General features: G+C 35.2%; 1 protein-coding gene across 1 annotated transcript in view; it reads left to right on the top strand.

Moving 5' to 3' along the window:
* LOC149785150 (uncharacterized) overlaps window positions 1–23783 on the top strand; it is a 58385-nt gene extending 34602 nt beyond the window's left edge. The window contains exons 2-7 of the mRNA XM_089978934.1: window positions 9874–10079; window positions 10568–10676; window positions 15263–15292; window positions 19682–19894; window positions 20265–20744; window positions 22640–23783. Of these exons, the coding sequence (XP_089835060.1) occupies window positions 10604–10676; window positions 15263–15292; window positions 19682–19894; window positions 20265–20744; window positions 22640–23517 (1674 nt within the window). The 5' untranslated portion in view covers window positions 9874–10079; window positions 10568–10603 and the 3' untranslated portion in view covers window positions 23518–23783. The remainder of the gene's footprint in view (window positions 1–9873; window positions 10080–10567; window positions 10677–15262; window positions 15293–19681; window positions 19895–20264; window positions 20745–22639) is intronic.
* The last annotated feature ends 241 nt before the right edge of the window (window positions 23784–24024 follow it).

Here is a 24024-nt window from a genome sequence, read left to right on the forward strand (position 1 = left end):
TGGTAACAGCGCTTTCATTTTCACCAGTGCCAGAGTTACTTTTCAGACATAATCCTTTTTAATTGTCTTATACGTGTATTTACAATCTTTTTTGTTTTGTATTCGTGAGATAATTCTGATCTAATGTTTTCAATCGCGCGTGCGAAAGATACGAATTGTTCAACTTCTGTATCTTTTCCTGTCGCCAGGTATTGTAACATAGATTGTTGAATCAGCTTAATGAATCTGTCTTCTGCTGGTAGTGTATATATATCTTAAAACTGTCAACATTCCCTCTGCTGTGCATATTTTAAATGCAAACAACTTCACCTTAATTACAGAACATTTCACAAACGCAATACGTGGAAATGGGTAACGGATCTAAGACGTAAAAAAATAAATGAGTGGGCGGAAACAGTTAAAGATACCGGTGTGTCTATCAAAGATGTTGATGAATTGGGAAAGAAACTAAAATTTCCAATAAAAGTAGAAACAATAACAGAAGTATTATACTAATCGAAATATAACTCGAAAGGAGCTCCACTAAATGCTATTGATCTTTCTGCGCATGCGTGGACTTCAGCTATAACAATATTTCCACGAAATCAAACTATTAAGTTCTATAATGATGATATGTTTAATTTTATTAAAAATATCTATAAAACGATCATGTATTAGTGTGGCTGTTTCAAAGTTCCGATGATGGAAAATGTGTATCACACAGAATCTCTCCACGAAGGAATTAAAAATGTTGCGTTGAAATATACCCATGACGATACTGAACAATTTCTGTCTAATTGTTTTACCGTTCCAACAGTTGCTGTTAATTTTGCGCTAAAGGAACATTCATGCAAACTAACACGCCTGGAATTCCTTGAATAACTTCAATTCTGTAGGGAAAATCTGGGTCAGTTAGAGGTTTCGGTCTGACTTTATTGACCTTGCATTTTCATATATTTTTTTCGTATGAAGCTATATTTTCAAAATATACTTGCTCCAAAATTAGTCTGTTCACCCTCCTTGCTGCTTCACCCTTGGTTTACATTAAAGATGTCAATATGCTTTATGGCCATCGTTCTTTTGTTTAATGGCAATAACATAAGCCTAAACTAAAGTAGCTGATTTACGAAAGGCGCTGCTTATAATTTTACACACTTGATATAAAGTAATATGGGTATACTCAATGTATCCCAAAATTTAAGAGAGAGAGAGTCCTCAGCTTACATTAATTAGTTAGGGGTTTCTGATTTTAATATCTATCTTCTAAACTATTTTCTAAGCCCTCATTACTTCAAAACGGTGTGCAAAGCATACATATTAAAACCGTATACTGAACAGTAAATTGATAAATATATTACAACTGACTAAATTAAATGACAGTCTGAATTCTTGAGCTGCTTGTCCGTATATTAAGTCAATGTCACTCAACGTTTTGCATTCTTGGTTTAAGTCAATTTATGAAATAATTATAACATGATCAATTAACAAAGAAGATACTGTATAAATCAATCATTTAAATTTAAATTCATTCATTCATTCACTTACTCATTTATTTATTCATTCATTTATTCATTCAAAACCATGAAATAACAGGAAAAGTGTCAAAGCTGTCAACTGGATTTAATGTCTTACTTTTAATGCTTTAACTAGATGCATCGTAATACGGACCATCGCTGATTTCCGAGTGCTTTGAATGGTCAATACAGTTTTGTGACGTATCAGATGGTTCTTCGCTTCCTTTTCTGAACGTCCATTCAAGCATAATTTAACATCGATTATTTGTTAAGCTTTCCTACTTCACAATCACCCGTTTTTCACTGTAAACTGAACCATACGGTGAAGTATATAATGGGATAGTACTGATGAACTGAATAGCTCAGCCATTACTGAGTAACCAGTGACATTGAGTCATGCACCAACTGACTGTTTCCATTTCAACTGTCACTACGGCATATATCAACTGTATCCATTTCCAGTGCCACTAAGGCATATACCAACTGCATCCATTTCCAGTGCCACTAAGGCATATACCAACTGCATCAATTTCCAGTGCCACTAAGGCATATACCAACTGCATCAATTTCCAATGCCACTAAGGTGCATCCATTTCCAGTGCCACTAAGGCATATACCAACTGCATCTATTTCCAGTGCCACTAAGGCATATACCGACAGCATCTATTTCCAGTGCCACTAAGGCATATACCAACTGCATCTATTTCCAGTGCCACTAAGGCATATACCAACTGCATCTATTTCCAGTGCCACTAAGGCATATACCAACAGCATCCATTTCCAGTGCCACTAAGGCATATACCAACTGCATCCATTTCCAGTGTCACTGAGGCATTGCCAACTGTTTTCCAGTGCCTTTGAGTCATATACCAAATGACTATTTCGCATGCCCTTGAGTCATTTTCATACTGTTTCAAGTGTCCTTGAGGACCGCTCCGGTGGCTTAGTGATGAGAACGTCCGCCTCGGATGCGGGAGGTCGTGGTTTCGAACCGCGGCTGAATCATACCAAAGACTTATAAAAATGGTACCATCAGCTGCCTCGCTTGGCACTCAAGATTAAGAGGTTAGTGTTAGGACTGGTCGACCTGGTGCCAGGATAATGTGACTGGGTGGGACATGATGATACATGTCTGCGGCATGTCACATTACAGACATCGTAGCGATATGACTGAATTTTTTTAAAGCTATGTTTAAAATTCAACACACACACACACACACACACACACAGTAGCCTTGAGTCGTGAACTAACTTTATCCTGTGCCACTGAGACAAAGTACTTTCTTTCTGCTCATCTTGTTAGAACAAGGTGATGATGATGATGATGATGATGATGATGATGATGACTATTATTATTATTATACAAAAGACCTCATTGTATATGACAGGTTATTTCCAAAATGTTTCATCATATATTTTTGTTTCATCATATATTTTACAAAATACACCACGACACACCACGACTGCAAACCTGCAATTAAGGCTACATACTTTGATCTCAAGAGCCGACATTTATTCATCATTTGAATAATGCAGTACTCGGGAAATTCTCTCTATGTTAATGCCCTTTATTCAATTAAATATCAGCTTCTACGAGCATCCTGTTGTTTCAATCGTCCGTTAGTGTAATGCCAATTCCGCTAAGTCTAAAAAATGAAAACTATCATTTTTCTGGGCATAAGCAGCTTATCTTGTTATGTTTTATTGCGCAGTATATTGATTCGTCAATCGTGAAACGTCTGTAGTGTCATCTATGTTAACCTATACACCGGTATTCAATCAGGCATTTCAAAAGTAGGAATGTTTACCGGAAATTCCTCCAAAAATAGCCTCAATTGACACACAGTAATTGATGTGCATAATATAATGCTAGGCGTACCATCACCTCTGTCTGTACTCTGTGCATTTGATCACAGCATCACGCTTTATATAATAATCTTTGAATGGCATATTCTTTTCTTCTTCGTTTAACTGAGCATTGTTACTAAGAAAGTTCTTGTGTCTAATTTCAAAACATGCATGTTTTGTATTATACAGCATGCTTTACATAAAGTTTCTATTTATACTAGTCGATGTCATCACGTTTTTTAAAAATTCAAATCATTTACATAAATCAGCGGAGAACGACTATCTCTTGATTGTCTTCATAAAGTGTTAACGAAAATATCTCTTGGGACTTGTATCTTGGAATCTACCATCAGCACGAACTATATCTTAAATCCCTTAGTTTGTAATAAGGCTGTTTCATCAGTTAAACTCCCGTATTTTTCAAATTAGGCTGCGTCATCAGATAAAATCCAGTGATATGTAATAAAACTGTTTCATCGACTAAAATCCAGCGCTGTCAGCTAAAAGATCCCATGCTTTGTAATAAGGCTGTTTCAACAGCTAAAATCGCGTGGTTTGTAATAAGGCTGTTTCAACAGCTAAATTCCCCTGATTTGGAAAAAGGCTGTGTCACCAGCTATATTCCTGTGATATGTAATATGGCGGCTTCAACAGGTAAATTCCTGTGATATGTAATAAGGTGGCTTCAACAGCTAAAATCCCGTGATGTGTAATAAGGATGTTTCATCATCTAAAATCCCGTGCTTTGAATTAAAGATGTTTCTTTAGAGCTAATGGCGGAAAACCTGTTCAAAAATATAAAACTATGCCAGAGTGCTGAGTGTTAATGGCGTAAAATTTATTTAAAATATGGAGCTTATGTCAACAAAACCTGCAATCAGCGGTCAGTGTTTATGGCATATAATTGGTTGAATTTATAAATATGTATGACGGGCCGAAAATTGCAGTCGCTCGTAATTCTGTCGACAGGCAGATATGAAAAATCCAATAAAATCAATGCACATTAGTAGCAACCAAATAAAATTAGTTATTTCAAAGATGCTGTAAATCGTTGAAATGGGAGAGTAAGTAGCGCACTCAAAATAGAGGACTATGATACTCAATTTAAATCCATACATACATTTGGTCCGGTGGTCACCCCTTTTTCAGCTGTGACTACAGTCATTTTCGCGTTAAACGTTGACAACAAAAGTTTACAAATAACAAACAAAAGAGATAAATCCTTCTAGATCAACCCTCATTAATTCTTTTTTTTTCTTCCAATCTGATTGTGAATTTCATGGCAAATGTAGCAGCAGTAAGAATAAGATTATTATTATTATTATTATTATTATTATTATTATTGCTGTTGTTGTTGTTGTTGCTGCTGCTGCTGCTGCTGCTCTTGCAGGCTGCCGTTGTTTTTCTTGATGAACAAAACTGGGCAATATCACCCCAGATTCGTTCAAAGACCAACAGAAGAAGGGATATAAACTGTATGTGTTTCGACTCTCTGGTCTTAAACTTAGCAACAAAGGGTAGTGAAAACCATGTTTATTAAAATGAAAAAACACATTTATTTCTTTAAGGTATAACGTGACATTTTAAGAAGAACTATCACATTGGTTCAAGGTTCTCTTATGTGTGTGTGTGTGTGTGTGTGTTGTTGTTGTTGTTGTTGTAGGGTTTAAGGCCATTTTTCAGCACAAGATAGGCTATACATGGCGGCCGGTATTAATGGTGGAGGAAGAACCCAGGAAATCCCCGCCAAGAACCACCGACCCTCGAGAAGCTACTGGCAAGCTTTCTCACATACCCACATTGGCCGAATCCGAGACTCGAACCTACGCAGACAGAGGTGAGATGGCAGTGATCCGTAACGGAGAGCGCTTTAGACCTCTAGGCCACTCTGTGTGTGTGTGTGTGTGTGTGTGTGTGTGTGTGTGATTTGGATTTTTCACGTAGCTTTAACAAGTTTTCAGTCATGTCGCTACGATGTCTGCAGTGTGGCAGTTTATAGTGATGTCTAGCAATGGGGCATCATGCAGCAGACATTTAGCACGATGTCCCACCCAGTCACATTATCCTGAAACCAAGCCGACCAGTCCTAACACTAACATCTTAATGCTGAGCGCCAAGCGAGGCAGCTGTTAGTACCATTTTTGTAAGTCTTTGGTATGACTCGGCCGGGGATCGAACCCTCGACCTTCCGCATCCATGGCGGACGCTCTAACTACTATGCCACCGGAGAGGTCGCAGATGCCTTTAATGTTGTGCTTAGATATAATTTGAGAGGAGACATTCGTTTGGATTATTCATTGGAGCTATATAATGTTCATTGGACTAAAACATTATTCTTTGACCATTGTGAATTTATTCAAAGGAGCTATGGACAACGGCATTGTGATACATCAGGACTGTTGGCAGGTTAGTATATTCAAGGATCTGGAATTCATTCAGAACATTCGATTATTTTGGACTTGTGAAGAACGTTTTATGATTTTATAGGATTTAATTCATCACACTGTAAGTTCCTCTTCAATTTTCATTTTATAGGTGTGATATTTAAATTTTTTACTAAGTTTTACAAAACTTGTTGGTTTTGCTTCTTTCTATTACTTACATTATGATCACAGAGTCGTAATGGAAATTCTGTTGATGCATGCCAGCACCGTCTACACTGTCTTGTGAGAAGGTCTATCTTTCTCTAGTTAAAACAAAGTTTCATGAGTTTCTAGCTTGGTTTGATGGTAAAGAGCGCATACCAACCATCTGCTTGATGGTATAACTATATTACACAATTTTCGTATTTCTTGCAACCAAAACCAATTTCCATAACTTTACACTGTGCAATCATTACTATCTCTAACGAATCTTTCACTATCCACAATTCTCTAAGATTCATTGGTTCGTGGCGAGCTCTGGAATCCTAATTAAGCGAAGACCTTCAATCCAGCAAAGTGTTACACCTTGTGCTTTTTAAGTAAATCTCATGCACAGCGGTGCTCATTTGTGTAGAGATTGATTTAGTCAGTTGTTTTCATGCAGAAAAGGAAACGAGGCGGCACCAAGAAAATATGTGATTGTCCCCTTGCTTGAAGGTTATGAAAAATGTGTCCTAAATTGATACATATGTACTTATAGTGATCTTTAAGGGCATTAGGTTTTTAGCTATTCCTTTATGTATTCACTGTACTTACGAATGAAGGTTCAATTATTTGTTGCAAGCCGAAGAATTTAGTGAGAACCCTGTTTTCACTCACCATTGGTTACAAGTAGTATTGGGGTCACCGCCAGGTCATTGATTGCTGCCCTTTCCAGTTATTGTGCTTTTTTCTATTCTAATTTCATAGCATTTTTACATTCTTTTGCTCAGAAAACAATAACGGTTTTAAATATGGTCCAGTGATTAGAAGTAGGCCACATGATAACAAACCAGGTTACTTGTATTTTTGGACTGGCATGTGTGACTTTACCTCAAAAGTGAGACGAGGTTACACAGAACTATATAACATAACTCCTGATCAAATTATTAGATCATACCAATAAATCAGAGGATTTGTAATCAATGAGGTGGAAGAGGCATATTCATCATGCGGATAGCACATCATTCAATTGTGAAGTGGTATGAGCTCAAGGGCATTTATTCGCGGATAGTCTCATGAAAACTGATGTTGAACTAAACACCTTGATTACTCTTATATTACGTGTTTAGGCTCTAATAAATAGTAACAAAGAAAAAGTGAAAACAACAAGCTTTGTAAAATTTAACAAATAATTTATTTCCTTGGAGAAAATAAAAACAATGTAAAGATGAAAAAATAAGAACTTTACGGATTTAAGAATCAAATTCAAAAATATGCCAAGAATAATCCACGAATGAAAGTTTAAAGTCCTAGTAATGAAATGTTCTAATGAATTCAAGTTGGAGTCCTGACGATAATTCCAAAGTAGAAGGCGATGACGTGTACTGTAGTCAGTAAATCGCTGATGTGTTTATAGTTCTGTGAACCACAGAAAATAATATTCTGGTGATTGAATTCCGAAAATAAATTTAAAGAAATTTCTTTATCCAAAAATGTATGAGCACTCAAATATTTCCAGGAAAAAAAATTTAACATTTTAGAATCCAAATAATTTGAATAAAAAATTAAAATATAACTCCAAACTGGTCACAACGAAAACCATTCCAGTGTCCGAGGTAAAAGCCCAAACTAACTAATTTCTCTATATAAAAAAAAGGTTATACAGTCAAATAATGCGCAAAACAGATACCCGAAAAAAAAGGTTATACAGTCAAATAATGCGCAAAACAGATACCCGCATGAGGCTCACGTGATCACATTCCAGAACAGTTTAGAAGCTATTTACATGTCTAAGATCATGTATTCCAGTATAGCCTCGAGTTCACTATTATCATTCACACATTAAGAATGAATGTTAAGAAACGTTGTTTACTTGATTCTCGATCAAGGCAAGGAACTAGGTCAGCAAAAAGATACTACGTTCTATTTTTAAATGTTTTCAACTGAACAGTCAGGTCAAACTAATTTCTAGTAAATATCAAATTCCTAGTACACAAAATTACTTTACTTTAACATATTATGAAATTTTAGAGATTTTAAAAAAGCTTACAACAATTAAATCAGATATAAATTAATCAAATATACATAACATAACAATTAAATTAAATCAGATATAAATTAATCAAATATACATAACATTACAAATATAAACAATAAGAATGATTTAGGTACAAATACATAAAAAATTTAACGAAATCGTCTTCAAACAAGATCACAGAATTTCTTTATAGAATGGACATTCTTACAGATAGTAAGCACGCAAAGGAGTTTTTGAGTAAAATTGGTTGCAAAAATTACAAATGTCTTGAAATACATTAGTCGTTAAATTCAAATTGATTACAAATTGGCCCATAATTTAACTTGAAAGAAGGAAAGCAGAATGAACAAAAATCGGATGCAATTGCTGATCGAGAAGCTGGAGACAGAAGAAGAAAGTATACACAAATCTCGCACACTTTCCATATTGCTGAAAACAAAATAAGGTGATTTTTAGCAGCACCAATTGATGGTGCTAGATGCAAGTACTAACAAATTTTATCGTCCCTGCTTGGTCCCTATCTAGCGCATGAATATACGAATTAACCATTTAAGTATGACTGATCAATCAGATACTTACAAGAATCTGCATATACACGAGACATGGGGGGGGGGGCTAATGAGTATAAGTATACATCAGCAATATTTGGGCACATTGCACCTCAGATTAAGATGTGAAGTTATGATGGTACAGAGCATACTGCTATCTTTCTAATCTTATATGAAAGAATCGCACAAAATTATCAAAAGTCAAAAAGCGAGAAGACAGATTGTCTATATAACTGGCAGGGCCGCGAACAGGGTATGACAACTAGGACAACCGGTCCCACTTCGGTCAGAAGACCTACCGCTGAAGGAAAGACAATGTTTGTTTGTAATTCATAGGGTCCTACTGGAGAATGTTTCCTAAGGCCCACAAATCTTGACCGCGGCCATGATATCTGGTGGCCATTGACTTGACAAGTATTTATCATCTACTAACTGGTCATCCGAGTCAAATATTTAAATACAAATGATCATCCTCATCTGTGTAAAGAAAATTGTCTAAAATTAGGTAGCGTCATTCAGATTGCAATGAAACAGTTCCAGACCAAGTCAGAAGGCTAACTGGCAGAGCTTATCAAGGCTCTCCCTCCGATAAAAGGGGATGAGACGGCAGTTAAAGCATGTTTAAAATAGTTACAAATAGCAGACTGGTAGAAGAAGCCTTGAATCAAAAACCCATAGACTTTTAAATAACCTCTTGGACTGGTGACATTTCTAGAGTACAACTCCAATGTAGAAAGAGATAGGAGGAACGGCATAATGCATGTAGCTTTTTCAATACTAAAATAACACAAACTGCGTTATCAAAATACTATAAAGAAAATATAAAACTAGAAAACATCTCTAATTCATTATATATATATATATATATATATATATATATATATATATATATATATATATATATATATATATATATATATATATATATTACATGTTTAATCCTCTCCCCCACCAGTCCTATCATGCACATCTTTCTTAAGGATCATATAAACCTATTATTACGAGACAGATTTTCCCGATATGGTCAAACCTGATTGCAATGGCAAAGCTAGTACCTCAGCACACAAGATAACTCATCCTTCTGATGTGGTTGACAATGTGATTATCAACGGAGACCGTTGTTTAACTTTTTAACATTTGAATCAATGAAAATTATGTAAACATCGTCAAAAATATTTTCCATATTTACCTGTTACGATATTTCAACAATTACTTGTAGTACACATATTCGGTCCAGCAATGCCATTTCAATTTGTAATTCACAATGTGTTTTGTAATGTCACATTATTTTATATTAAAACAATTTTAATGTTCTTCTATGCCACTTTCGTATGTCAACTTTCCGATTTGATGGGGAACTAACATTTCTACATTTTCCCCAGCTTCACAGTTCGACCTCTATCATCCTACTGATGAGGATGCTCATCTTCCATCGCTAGCACAGGTGCATCAGAGTCACTGCGGGTGCTGTCCGTGTGCCTTTTTGCATATGATCAGCGGTATCTGAACATCACCCATCAACTTCAATAACGGTGTTTTGGTCTTGGTCATCTAATCCAGCTTGCTGACCCTGAAACTGGATCTGGAAGTATGCGTCGGAAACTCAGATATACGTGTCACGTGAACCTCATGGTTATTGATATCATTACAACTAAACAGCATATTTCTAGTCACATATTTATTTGCTTCTTGATCAGGTGCTCTGTACCTTTATCTCTTTAATACCTGAGCAGGTGCTCCGTAACTTCCTCTCTTTAAAGCCTTGTATTAATCATAAAACATATCAACCTCGTCTTTCCAAGAAAGCATGGTCTACAGAATGGATACACATTTCTGGGTAATTTTCAGTACACACACACACACACACACACACATATTGAACAATAAATATTTATATTTTGGCATAAAGAGGAAAAACTATTTTGAATAATAAAAAGGTGAAAGATATGCACTATTTAAATATAGAAATAGATAACTAATATAGTAATAGATAACTAATATAGAAATAGATAACTAATATAGGAATTGATAACTAAAATATTATTAGTAATACGAAACACTTTGTGTCACTTGCAGATCTCTGGATGGCTGGTGGTCGATACGAGATGGGGTATGCATAGCGTAATGCTTGAATCACCAGCCTCACGAACGAACAAACAGTTGTTGATGATATGGAGCTGTTTAGGTATACTGAACCGTTTTCGTGTATAGCTGCTATACTTTCTTTCTGAACTAAACGCATGCATATATATATATATATATATATATATATATATATATATATATATATATATATATATATATATATATATATATATATATATATATATATATATATATATATATATGGGGTGTATATTATATATAATTATTATTACACTGGTCTGCAATTTTTAAAAGTCATCTGCTTCAGATATAGAGTGTACTATTTATTATGGGTTTTGTTGAGCTGAATTCAAATAAGGCAATTAAAACAACTCATTCGCTACTGTTTCCAATATATTGAATTTTTAGATTTTACGTCTATTCATATTGTGTAGATAATAGTTTTAATCATACATTGTGAACCTAGGTTTATGGCGTTTATGTATGACTTTAAAAAAAAAAAACAGCAAAAGGATTATATAATTAAAATTTAGTATGAAACAAAAGGCGAAAAATAGTATTTATATATAAGTATATAGTTTAGTCCTGATTCATTGTCTACTCAGCGCGTCTCGACTTGTCTCTTGTATTCATTAAATGGAGCATCTATTTTCACTGTCCAGCAATATTCTGCAAGCATTGATGGGCTCCGTTTGCCCTGATAACTTTTCTCCATTGTTACAATGTCCTGGTGAAATCGTTCGCCGTGCTGGTCACTCACTGCTCCGCTAGATGAGAGTGAAAAAATAGTATCTTTAGTGACATGTTGCAACCAATGCTTTTGTATGCCTTGAGGATGTTCTCCACCAACTCCGTGTAGTTGTCTGCATTGTTGTTTCCGATAAACATTGTTGCCACTAACTGGAAGGCTTTCCATTAATTCCTTTTCTTGCCACGCAATGCACGGTCACATGCATCATCTCGAAGAAGTTCACGAATCTGAGGACCAACAAAGATACCTTCATTTATCTTACCTTCACTTAACCTTAGAGAATTTCCTTAGAGGTACTTGAAAGCTGCTTGTGTTTTGTCCATGACCTTGACAAAGTTCTTTATCAGACCCAGCTTGATGTGCAAGGGTGGTAACAAAATCTTCCTTGATTCAACAAGTGGGGGATGCTTACCACGTTTCCTCCCAAGCTCATATGACTGTCGTAGTGGCCAATCTCTCTTGATGTAGTGGGAATCTCTCACACGTCTATCCCTTTCGCAGAGAAAACAACAGTACTCTGTGTATCCATCCTAAAGACCAAGAAAGAGATCACGAACCTGCTAATCGCCACAAAGCAGCCACTGGTGTTGGTCATAGCTTATGCAACTCAAAAGTTGTTTCATGTTTTCATAGGTTTTCTTCATATAGACTTCATGATCAGCTGAAATTGATAGCAAAACATTGCCATTGTGCTGCAAAACAGATTTAAGACGCATTTGCGATGAATCAATGAACAGTTTTCACTCATTTGGATCATGAACGTTGTTGAAAGGAGTCATCACACAATCGATGTTGATGCATGCTACAAGATCACCTTCTATGAAGAAGAATGGAACAAGGTCCTTTTGACGGTCACGGAACATGGAAACCCTAACATCACCTGCCAGCAGACTGATGTAATCTGGAGCCCAACATATCTGCCTTACTCTTGGATAGTTCCAAATCCCTGACAAGGTCATTCAGTTCACCTTGTGTTATGAGATGTGGTTCAGAGGAGGAGGATGGGGAAAAATATGGCTCATGTGACATTGATTGTTCAGGACCCGAAGTTTCATCCGCTTCCTTTTCCTCGTCTGACTCAAGTGAGAATGATTCTGGTGTATCAGGAGCCACCATTCATTCTCCGGAGGTACATTGGCGTATAGCTGATAGAATATGTGGATAATATACAGTACACATTTTCTTTTTTGACACACCTTTCCCAACTGGGGTCACCATGCAGAAGTAACAATTGCTGATATGATCTGTTGGCTCTCTCTCTCTCTCTCTCTAAATCGATCGCACTGCGGACGGCGTAGATTTCCTTTTTCTGTTCAACCACTGGTGAAGATTTGTTGCACAGTATTGCAGCATATGTGTGGGGCCCACTACTTTCCTGATCTCTAATTTTGCAGCATAAAAATGTGATAGACTTTCTTAACCATTTTGGTTATACTGCACTTTTGTGATGCAAAAGTCTCTTCACTACAAACATAGCAGAAATTATATGCGTTTTTCACACAAGTACGAGGCATCTCTGCTCATTTTGGCTAAACAGAAATGTGTCCCTTTGCAAAATCAAACACTGACAACTATGAGAGCACGACACTGTGTGATTTCTAGAGCTGATATAGGGCAGTTTGTTCAGAAAGTGATCTAAGTTTAGTTATGATTGCATCATACATGACTTCTAAGAATAACATGATGTAATCTACATCATGTATGACGCAATACCAGCTTCAGGTTGATCATTCATTGTTTTGCCTCAAAAGAAAGTTCTGTCCAAACCCAGTTCTATATTTATTCATAAAGTCAAAGACGTATTTTAGTCATTTCTGGTTTAAACTGAGATCACTTCTCTTTGTAACTTCCTTATCGTCCTCCATTCAAGTGTAGTATATACTGCCCCGGAATCATATCTTTAAAACTAGAACCAATCAACAATTTTAAGCATCATTTTCGTTCTAAGTGACCCAGAATTAGTCAAGTTTGACTTCAATTATTTCGAAAGGATTTTAGCTGTAGACCAGTGTTATTAATATTATTATAAGTTCTATTTTTTAAATTTGTGTTTGGTACACAGAAACCCTCACATGCAATCGTACAGCCATTGTACTGAGGACCATTACAATACATCTATAGTATCGGTCTGTTTACAGATATTGTCACAGAATAAATCAATTGATTAATTTCCTGGATCCTATTACAGAAAAAGACAGCAACATAATTTTAATAAACAATCGAAACACGCGTATGTTATAACTGTCCTGTGGAAAGCCATCATACTTTTTTTTATTATTTTGTACACTGCGGTTTAGGATTCTTGTGAACACATGGCATAATGATGATGGTGTCTGAAAATATCAGCGTGCAATTCTAATTGGCTTCAGGTTATAAGTGTAAAGCAAAATTACTTTTTCAATCTTCACTCAGGGAGAGATTAAACACTCAGAAAACAAACACTTCCGATTTAACCAGGATTTCACGATTTAAACTTTCTAACTGATAATCTGAATTAACTGCTAATTTATGTCATGGGTGATAAAACTAGTTAGTGGTCATCTCACTAATATGGGTTGGTATTTCCTAAACAACTGTGTCTGAAGCCATGATGGCAGAACGTCTGACTTGCTTGTTAGACTTGGAATTTGGTCTATTTTTGGCCCAAAGGGACAGTCTGTGTTGCCTTTTATTTACTACACAGAGAAAATGTAGGGGATGTGTTTTATATAATTACTACACGTGAACTAAATATATTTACATTTCTATAAAAAAAATATATTGAAAGTACCTTAGTATCGCTGTCATTGACATCCAACATTAGAGACTATTCGTGACGTCATACAGTTGGTTTACAGAGGCCATGTATGCTAAACCTCTTGACTGTTTCCTCCATGCCAAACAAAACAAACTACTTACTTACTAGTCAGACATTTCTGATGCTCAAACTATAATATATACATGCGCTATTAATTTTTAGTCAAGCTAAATTATGTTTTATTTGTTTTTCAATAATAGTTCCAGTTTGGTTCAATTTTATTTCGGGCAGGAAATCGTTCCAAACTTAAGGCATCGTTGAGATTAGTCAAGTTTTGAAATAACACGAATCGTAACTCGAGATTTAGTGTGGTTACATTTTTTACTTATACGAAAATATTCTTAGCTGCACTGCATACAACAAAAACTGGCATCGAGACGCAACGAACCATCATTCATACATCTTCCTCTAAATATGGCGGTGCCGGAAACACAGTAGGTACGCTAGAATATCCATCAGCATGACCTTTCTCTAACTTCTCATTTTCTGCATGTATGAAAGTAATGTCTGATCAAATTATACAAATTTTACATATCGAATCAAACGTGAATCCCTAGCCTCAATTTCATAAAATACATCCAACAAAAGAGACAAATATTTCCTTAGAACTCGGACTTCAACGCGAGAGAATGTTTTAAATCTTGCATATATATTTAAAAGGGGCAAAGTAGCTAGAACTATAATTACATGTATATTTAAAAAGAGCAACTTCGCTAGAACTGTAATTTTACGTATGTTTAAAAAGCGCAACGTAGCTAAAGATGCAGTTTCATGAAGTTGTTATCAAGAGCTTTCATATCAAAATGTATGTGGTCTCAAACTTCCCAGTAAATTGTTAGTACCAGACAAAAGAGTTGCATTAATTCATGATCCATAGCTGCTGCTTGACTTCTACATACAAATTACGAAAATTGAAATTGTATTCTCTAAATGCACGTATGTAATTTTCTATTCAAAAATAGCATATTCCTATTCAAACAGTTTCTATATATAAAAATAAATGAAAAAAACTTTTCTTTTATTCAGATAAACTAAACTGCTGCGTCTTTTGTACATACAAAGACAGTATACATTCACATAATAATCTTTATATGCATATTCTTTCTTCTTTTTACAGCTGTAATTGTCCTTCAAACGATTGCACAAGGTACGTAAATAAAATTTTCTTTATAAGAATATGTGATTTTCAGAGTTCCTAGATCAAGAAAAGCGTGATGTAAGGACTCCATTGTCTTCGTTCTTAATACTGTAAATCTCGTCTTCGATACGAATACTCACTATCCCTTCTTTATTCTTGCAGAATTTGCATTGAATTGTGAACTGACTATTACTCTGGCAGAAACGCCCATCGAATCGTGAAATGTCTTTACTCATCCAGAACGCACGTCAAATTTTGAACTGCATAGACTCGGATTTGCTGTCGCATAATACGCCTGCAGATCTGGGTCTGTCTCTTATTTGTTCTAATTTATGATTTCCACAGAACAACACAGATTCTGATCTCCCTGTGCAAAATACAACGGCAGATCTGGTCTACTCTGTTTGTAATAGAAAGTCAATTATACGAATGTAAATAAGGGCAAGATAAATTTGCACATTATACATTATATCTGAAGATAGTATTAGTTGTTCCGTTTTCTGATTAATAAAACATTTCCATCCAACAATTATCGAGGTTGATTCTGATCACCATTAATCTCCTTAGGAGTTAGGTTTCTGAAAACTTATTGATTTTGTCTCTAGTTATCTTATTACAATTATCGAGCCATCTGATCCATTGAAAAGCAACGACGAAAGGTAATAAAGCCAGAGAAATATTGATTCCTAAAACAAAATGTCTAATAGAGTTTTGGAAAATACCTTATTAATTTGTGTCTTAAATATCCCGCATATTATATATGATTGTATTTATTTCATCTGTTTCATAGTAAATCATAGTGTTACGTGCGCAGGCTCTTTAAAACAGTAGCAAGAAAAAAGTGAAGACAACACGCTTTGTAAAATTTAACAAATAATTTATTTCCCTAGAAAATCAAGGTAAAAATGAGAAAAAGAACTTAACGGTTTTACGAATAAAATCCCAAAACTGATCCAAGATAATCCAAGAATTAAAAAATCGAATTCTTAATAATAAAATGTTCTAATGAGACTGAGTTCGAATCCCGGTGAAATCCAAATGGAAGGCGATGATGTATGCTGTGGTCAGTGTCGTACTGATGTATCAACAGTTCTTTGCTAAATCACAGAAAATACTATTCCAGTGTTTGAATTCTGTGTAAATTTTGATAACTGTCCTTGTCTAAGAATTAATTTAGAGCACAAGTATTTCCAGAGAAAAAAAATCTCGTGAAATCCAAATAATTTGAAGAAAACTTTTAAAAATTCAACTCAAACTGGTCACAACAAAACGCCTGGACGTCTCAGGTGTTAGGGCAAGAATAAAATTATTTCTCAATACATCGATATTAAATCTGGCTACTGCGCAAAACGGATACCCGGATGCGGGTCAATCTTCCGGTCAAACCCGAGTTTTGAAATAATTGCTACATGTTATTTGTCACGTATTCCAAGTATTGCCTCGAATTCACTTTATGAATCTTTACTCTAAGAAAGAAGAAAAAAAATATAAAAGAAACGTTGTTTACAAGAACCCATACTGATTGTGAATCAAGGTCAGGAACTAGATCAGCATTAGATACAAAGTTCCTATGAATAGTGTTTACGAAAAACTGAACTGAATTTCTGGAAAATAAATTTCTGAAAAATGTCAAGTCCAGTAAATTAAATTACATTACATTAGCTTGTAATGGAGTATTTTTTTAAAAAAACTAGCAAACAAACAATTAAAATAAACCAAATATAAATTAAATCAAATATACAAAACAATATATTTTAAATATAATCAAGCATCTAGATATTCTATTATTATTAAATTGGCAAGCCAAACGAAAGTGTATTTCATATCTCGGAGTAAATTTTTCACTCAAGGTCATTTTATTCCTTTACATTTCACATTTCATCTTTTAAAGTCCTTTAATCAGTTAAATTTATTTTATCCTTTGATCTCATTCTTTAAAGTAATTTCATCACTGAGAGAGTCATCATGACAAAAAAGTCACAATACGATATCCTCCTATTAACTATCCAGGAATGGGATACATGACAGTGTACTAGCACATATTTTCATCCTACAGAGGAATATCTGACCCCACCCTGGGTGTTTTTTCCTAAGATGCATTTGCATGCCAAGCTTTTACTTAATAGTTTTGAGTTTGTAAATTATCTACTTCACATGATGATTTCTCCTCTATGGAATTACGTAAAACGTGGAGGAAGTCGATACTGTGCTTTTCTTCTATGTTGTTCTTTTTTTGGGGTGGGGGTTAGAGGGTGTTAACACCATTTCTCAGCGCGTGATAGGCTAAATGTGGCGGCCAAGATAACTGGTGGAGGAACAAACCGGTAAAAACACAATAAGGAGCACGTACCTACGGGAAGCAACTTGCAAGCTTTCTCACATACCCTCGTTGGCCGAGCATGAAAATGGAACCCAAGAGAACACAGGTGAGATACCAGTGACTGGAAAAGAAAAATGCTTTTGACCACTCGGGCACCAAACTTTATTTCGTATGAACTCTACAACCAGACATCAGTAGTTCTAATTAAATATACGGCAGTTATGAAATCTATAAAATCTTTTTTTTTTAAACAGAACTTGGCCAATTACTGTAAAACCCCAAAACAACAACAGGCAACAAATAAAGTTCCCTTCTTTTCTTAAATATTCAATTATCTATAAATTCATTATAATATGGAAGGACTTTGCAGTTTCCTTCTAAATAGATATGAAGATGAGTAATAATTGCTGTTTTAGGAGGAGGAGGAGGATTACCGTCTTCCTCGAAATAATATGTTGACCAAGACTATACAGTTCCGTCTTCATTTGTAACTTTTTGACTTTTGATGATTATTTGTTTGGTTTTGGGAAATTTTGGTGTTGGGAAAATGCATCTCAAGCTGACTTCAGTCTCATGAGACTCACCATACTTATATAAGGAAAGTAATCCAAAACAAATAAATGTCCGTTAAATGCGATTCCTTCATGACCTTTTTAGGGAGTTGTTTCTATGTCAAAATCTACAGCTCGTAAAGGGAGCTGGGGTTTTTATCTATTAAGATGGTGATCTTAAGAGCAGCAGGTTTTATTGTTATCGTCGTAAAAGGTTACGCAGCTCTTTGTTAAACAATCCCAAGTGGTATAAGAAACAATGATAAAGTAAAATGTCTAATTTAGCTTAGCGTCCGGGTTTTTGGCGTTAAATAAAGCTCAGTTTATCTCGTTTTGCAAATATACCGATAAGCTAAGAGATTCTGTCCGTGGCTTCGAGTATTTCTTTCCGCTACCGTAAAGATCTACCCTAGTTTACGAATTGGGGCCTTTGCGCGCGTTAAAGTGAACCATCTCTGGCATATGCATGATCGGTATGGAACAAATATATACCAAAATTGACATAAAAACCAAGAAAACAAAAACAAGATAGAAATTATACAATGACAATCCGCTATATACATAACAAATAGTCACAAAAGTTATTGAAGATGAAATACTCTGCTCGAACAATAAAGAGCTAGAATTGTTTCATTTAGTAAGCTGTTTTTAAAAAAGTCATCCGCGTCGATGACGAAATTACCATAACACTGTCGGCAGAAATTACGTGTGTTAATGTAACAAAAAGGAATTGCATCAAATTAATTTACTCTTGTTGACAATGTCCCAGGTGTTATGGGATTAAGAGTGGGTTGAAATTATATGTGTAGAAGTCAATACGTCCTGTCAAATAATTGCTGTGCTTTCTATTCGTCCCTCACGATTAATTCTAGCCCAAACACTGAAACTGTAGCAATGCGATACGATATAGAAAATCGAAAGTAATAGTTGCTTACATGGTTTTCCACTCACAGAAGTAATCTCCCAATATATACATCTAAGGATTGCAAACAGGAAATTTATCAAATATATTACATAAAAAGGTGAATTTCCTTCGAGTAAAATGCCTATCAATATGCAAAACACTCCTTTACTAATCACCAGTAATTAAATATGACATTTTCTGACTTTATCAAAAAACGAAAATGTGTTCATAGAGCAAGAATGTCACATAACCGCATTTTGGGGTATTTTATAAATCCCATGACATAATCACAAGCGTAGATAGGTGTGACCGACGAAATGACAGACCGACAAGCATAATACTTCATAACCCTTTGATATTTGTAAAGAGGGAAATTGAAAGCTAGAATAATATTAGATGTTTGCAGCGTCGAAACATGTTTGTTACAGTTACAAATCCTTTTTAACTCCAATCCAACATCCCGACCCCTGGACATTTTATAAGCTCTTAGGAAAGTTTGGCTGTCGTCCCGCCTTGTCTTTTCGTTTTAGAACCAAAGACCAACCCTTACTTCAGCTTTGGACACTTTGAAAATCGAAAATTACTGTCTGTTAAGCATTTAGTACACGATATTTTCATTTCAGAAACACCCGATTCAAAAGGAACGGAATTTATTTTTGCAACTCCTCTCTGTACTGGCAACACTGTATATGTACTTGTCATTCCTCAGTCTACGGAAATGGTTAATGTAACAATATCTGCGCAGACTCACGAATCATCCGAAATACTTCCAGGTCACGTGTTTAGGTCGAAAGTTCATTGCATGGAACTTGAATGGGGACAAGTTTCAACATCAGGTAGTGTAAATAAATTTCTGCTGCCAGAAACAGTGTTTTCTCCAATATTTAAACCAAATTTCTGACGGAGTTTAGAGACTTTTTATGACTAGCTAATACTTATTTTTCAATCAAAATATTACATGTTCTTTTCTTACCGAATTTTGTCAAATCATAAGATACTAAGCAAATATGAAAAATGAAAAGATTTGATTTGTAATTTACAAAAATAAACGAAAAATTGAAACATATAGTTTTTATCAGTCATTCAGTTTATGGGACAAGGTTTTTCTGTGCATGTGTGAGTATGAATCACCTGTTATCACGCTTAAAAATACATTTATCGGAGTACAATTATAAACCTCTTTTTAATTTTTTTTATGTCGAACAGCCATCAAGCTTTCCACGACGCAGGAAGTAACCTTACATGTGGAGTATTCCGAAGACAATTATCTAGTTCATCCAGTGGATTCATACGGGTCTAGTTACACAGTCGCTGTTGCAACGTCTGAGGAACGAAATAATTCCTATTTTGTTGTTATTTCTAAATACAACACAACAATAAATATCACGTTATCAGAACAATTAATGAATCAAGTCGTTTTGGCTGGAAACAGGATATATTCGTCCGGAAGTATGATATACGTAGTCCTTCATGAAAACGAAGTCTTCTCGATACAGTGCAATTGTAATCTTTCAGGAACTACCATTTTTTCGGCAGATAATGTAACTGTTCTAGCTGGAAGCTTCAATATGCATGATTCCAACCACCATATCATGGAACAACTTTTACCGATGAGCGCATGGGGACAAAGGTATATTTTTTCAAAAAACAATTGGGTGTCGGAGAATATATCGCTTATACTAATCGGTAAGTTTTTAGTTGCTTTATGACATTATTCAGTATTATTCATTATTCAATGACCTGGGCAAAGTCCCAGTAAGAATAGTCTCATCTTTTGAGAATTGTATCAAATTTTGCCATGGTTTTTTTACGCCTTTAATGTAATCATTCATGAACTTCTCTTCAAGGCTGATGTAGGCAAAAGGATTAAATATTTTCTGAATTTATTTAGAAGGTCACGAAAATAAAATATTTAATCATGCCAAGGGTTGATGACTATTTAATTATGTCAAGGGTTTTTGACTATTGAATTATCCCGAAGGATGCTAAATATGTAATCATCCCTAGGAATGCTGACTTTTTAATCGTTACACTGGATGATGACTATTTGATCATGCCAAGGGACGCTGGCTATTTAATAACGCCAAAGGGTGTTGAATATTTAATTATGCTAATTGATGATGACTATTTAATCATATCAGGGGATGCTGACTATTTAATCATCACTAGGGATGCTGAATATTTAATCATACCTAGGGATACTGACTATTTAACCATGCTAATTGATGCTGACTATTTAATCATGTCAAGGGATGCTGACTATTTAATCATCAATAGGGATGATGACTATTTAATCATGCTAACTGATGCTGACTATTTATTCATGCCAAGGAATACTGACTAGCCGTCATTTAAGAATACTACGGTGTCCATGAGTTAAACAAAAACAAAAGCTCAATAAAGTATGGTACACACTGAGATCGACGACTGTTGGAGTCAGTAAACAGCGCTGAAGTGATACAGTTGGAGGCCCAACATCCATAGACGACCATTTTTCTTCTATAAAACACAATTTTCTTGTTCTTTCCGTTTCTTTAGGAAATACATTATTATTGTACTCATATTCATGTGATACTTCCTATCACATGTGTTTTGTTTCCAATCGCATTTGCTTCATCCTATCACACATATTTCATACTATCGCATGTCCTTCACCCTATCACAGATGCTTCCTCCTATCACAGTTTCAACCTCCTATCACATGTACTTTTCGCTCCGAAAATGGGCAATCGTTTGTAATGCTTGAACATCGAAATATTTTTCTCTGTAGAACAAAAGTCCACCTCGGCAATACAAGGATTCAGCGCAGATGCTGGTAAAAAAAAAAGATTTATGATGGCTATATTACTGTAAATAATGAATACTATCTAGCCGTGATAGAATTCCAACTAAAATAAAAATGTTATTGTGAAAATACGGCTTGCTACGATCTAAACATATAGATACATCTGCGTAGACGAGAATACGTATACATTTAAAACAAACCGCCAGCATAAAAAAGAAAACAACTATAAAAATAGAAGATATGAAGAAAATATACGCAAGCGAGATAGTTCAGCCGTTATATAAGCAAGCTTTTGAGTTTCGGAAAATTAAACCTAGAAACCAAATATAAAGACCGATAGGGAAGTTTCCAAAATTTCTGTAACGTTGTAGAGTTGTTAATAATTTAATTTCTTCCTATCCACTTGTCTTTCGCTGTTTTGATTGTTGTTGAATTCGTCATTACTGCTGTTGCTAATTATATTTGTTCAGGTTAGTCCCTCGGATATTGACTTTTTTCTTCTGTCCATTATGCTCATTTTACTTCTTCACACTACTGCTGCCACTAATTTTACTACTACTGCTGCTGACTTTGCTACTACTATCACTACTACTAGTATTAACACTACTACTACTACTACTACTACTACTACTACTAATAATAATAATAATAATAATAATAATAATAATAATAATAATAGCAATAATAATAATTTGATACCGAAGTTACTTCTTGTTGGAGTTAGTTTTGATTGCATAAACATTTTCTCTATTTTTGGTCTGACTGAGTGGTTTTACCCAACCATTTCTTTTTTCAGGCAAAGGACCTCCAACTATGACGACGATATTTCTAAAGGATGATGTAATTCAGCAGAAACTATTGAACAAACAACCTCTATATATGCATCTTAAAGTTATAGACTATGTCGCCATAGAAACCAACTTTTCTGTTCTCTGTATTTTGTCACTAGATACTTTGGATTTACAAAATGAACGACATGGTGCTATGATTGTTATAACACCCCTTGCCTTGTTCCATTCGCAGTTACATTTTATGGCGGATGCAGGGGGTATACTTCTTGACCTAATTCTGCTGGAAGGTACAAATAATAATATTATAGTGAATAAAACAAATGTACTTCGACCATTCGAGAGACCCTTGGTTTCATTATGGGGTATGTTTCTAGTACCTAACTTACAAATTGATTCACCGTATTTACTCAAAACAGTTAACGATAATCGATATCCATTCTTTTCATCGATAACTTGGAGTCGACAAAATTCCTGTAGGATATATAATATAGGCATGCGTATTACCAGCATTTATGACGCCTGCGCAAAAACGAAACCGCCTAATGGCGGAAACGGTGATGGAATTGACAATGATTGTGATAACAGGATAGACGAGGAACTACATAATGGAAAAGATGATGATCAGGACGGTTTAATAGATGAAGACACCGTTTTCTCAAAAGATATCGAACAAGGTGTTCCAAGAAAAGACGCCACATACGTGTTGACTCCTTATCAAGAGGGAACATATGCTCTGTCAGCGTCTGTTCTATCGGTTGTAATTTCCATCGTCGTTGCCTTATTAGCTGTAGTCTGCTTCATCAGTGGAATGTTTCTAGCTGATAGGTTAAGGAGAGTGCCTATATTAAGACCATCAAGAGTTAATCCTGCATTAACTACTTAAAACCACAACCTGCTCTACCCCTCGTGTAGCATAAAGGAACTAAAGTCAGTTTATGCCAAGTGGAGGCGATGAAACAAAGCTCTAAATTCCGAACTATGTCACGCATTCAATTCTTAAGTCTAAAACCTGCTCTATCCCACGTGTAGTAAAAAGGAGCTAAAATGAGTTTATGTCCAGTGGAGAGGATAAACCAAAGCTCTAAAATACAAGCTTTGTTGGACCACATGATCGTACTTTAATAAAGTTTAAGTCATACGAGAAACTCATGGCATGCGTTTGTCATCATCCTGCTAGAATGGGTAAGAAGTTCTAAACAATAAATCCTTTGTATTTTCATGGAAGACCCCACAAATGCATCATCTTCAAAATGATATCTCAATGAAAGAAGAAAATTCAGAATATTGATGGTCAAAGTTCTAGTCAGATATGTATATGCAACACAGCATAGATACTGAAAAAAACGTAATCTAGAAAAACAAATATAGGACTAACGGTTGGAATGGTGAT

Source organism: Sinohyriopsis cumingii, chromosome 13 (genome assembly GCF_028554795.1).
Source record: "Sinohyriopsis cumingii isolate HCF-2022 chromosome 13, ASM2855479v2, whole genome shotgun sequence".
NCBI lineage: Eukaryota > Metazoa > Mollusca > Bivalvia > Unionida > Unionidae > Sinohyriopsis > Sinohyriopsis cumingii.